This window comes from Sesamum indicum, linkage group LG5 (genome assembly GCF_000512975.1).
Source record: "Sesamum indicum cultivar Zhongzhi No. 13 linkage group LG5, S_indicum_v1.0, whole genome shotgun sequence".
Taxonomy (NCBI): domain Eukaryota; kingdom Viridiplantae; phylum Streptophyta; class Magnoliopsida; order Lamiales; family Pedaliaceae; genus Sesamum; species Sesamum indicum.
Genome location: NC_026149.1, coordinates 8545220 through 8546805, shown reverse-complemented (window position 1 = coordinate 8546805; position 1586 = coordinate 8545220). Strand labels below are relative to the sequence as shown.

Genomic DNA, 1586 nt, shown 5'->3' with positions numbered 1-1586 from the left:
GGAAATCAATGAACATCCAAACAAATAACAAAAATCCGTATGAATCCTAAAGAATAAGGAACACATAGGTTCAACCTTTATTGGATAAACTACGATCTAGACTGTAATCCAGGTTCAGATTGCCAGAGGGCTGGTATGTTCCATCTTCCAGTGGAGTCTCTAACAGTGAATTACCTGCCAGCGCTTCGCCAATGTTCAATGGATGGTTGTCTCCAGGAAGATCCCTCAGCCCTGCATTCTCCCTTCTTATTTGAAGTTTGCTAGGCCTGGGAGGGGGGAAATGAGTATCAGGTCGCATATTCCAAGGATCCTGGTCGATAAATAGTGATGCCGAGTTATCTGGAATATTCCCAACCCTGTAGGATGGGGATATAGATAATCCGTCATTGGTCACAGCTTCCATACCACAAGTAATTTTTGACTGGGACCAGCTTATATCTTCCTTGCATTCAGTAACTGGTGGGATTCTTTCCACCCCATGACCGGGCTCAACACCAGAATATACAGAGTTGCCAGCAGTATCATCAGGAGACAAATGATTAACCCCAAGTGGCGAATAATGATACAAATTGGGATTACCTAAAGGGGGAGGAGGCTCTGCTACTTCATAGGGTTCTGCTGATGGAAAATTATGTGTCTTTGAGGCCTCCCCCCTAGCAATATGCTGTTGTATGTTCTCCAGTGTGTCTTCCTTTCTAGGATCAGACACGAACTTGATATGCTCATTGTTGGGCAGAACTTCAGAAGGGCGTATTCGCATATTTTCAAACCTCCCATCAATTTGTCTTAGATTATCAAATGCCACAGAAGTAGAATCATCTACAAGAATTCCACCAACAACTTTAACCGAGTATTCCTTTGGGAATTCACGAACAACATAATCCTTAGTCTGCAAAGGCATGCCAACAGGAGAAAAATCCTTATTTAATGGTCTGTTAACCATTGTGTCCTGTGTAACTTGGAGATGAGGCTGAAGAGCTACATTCTGGACAGCATTAGTTTGGCAAGACTGAGGACTATTAGCCCCATATACACCATATGGAAATTGATGCCCACTTGTCATCATGACACCCTGGGAAATGGTCACCTTAGAATGTTCAGCATTTCCTGCCTTCTGAGGTATAACTTTATCATTTACATATTGCCCTTCAACATTCTGGGAGACCCCTATTGCCTCTGTCTGACTTTTTCCAGGTTCATGATCCTCAGTGCCCACAACTCTTGGTCGAGCACCACCAGCCAGTTGCTGACTATTGCCTTCTGCTGTAGTTCCAGTAACAACGTGCCTGATCGTCGGCCGTCCTCGATCATCCAAGTGGAGACTATTATACATTGATCTTAAGTCAGACATGCCAGCAGGGCTTGCCTTTTGCTCCTGAGCTGCTGTATCTGAATGAGCATGTGGCAATGCTTTTTGACACATATGACAGTCCTCTAATATGGGAGTTTTTTCAGGCAACATGACTTGCTGAGGAGACAAGGCCCCTTCTGAGAAGGCCATTTGCTCAGAATGTGGAACCTGATGCCAATTATATACTCCGCCTGGTGCTGTTGCCTGGAATGGAACTGGATGTGCATTGTATCCT

The 1586-nt window shown here is 44.4% G+C and overlaps 1 protein-coding gene across 1 annotated transcript in view; it reads right to left on the bottom strand.

Annotated features, from left to right (window-relative positions):
- LOC105162324 overlaps window positions 1-1586 on the bottom strand; it is an 8178-nt gene that overhangs the window by 4559 nt on the left and 2033 nt on the right. Inside the window, 1 exon segment of the mRNA XM_011080332.2 lies at window positions 77-1586. This exon segment is cut by the window's right edge and continues 3 nt beyond it. Within this exon segment, the coding sequence (XP_011078634.1) occupies window positions 77-1586 (1510 nt within the window).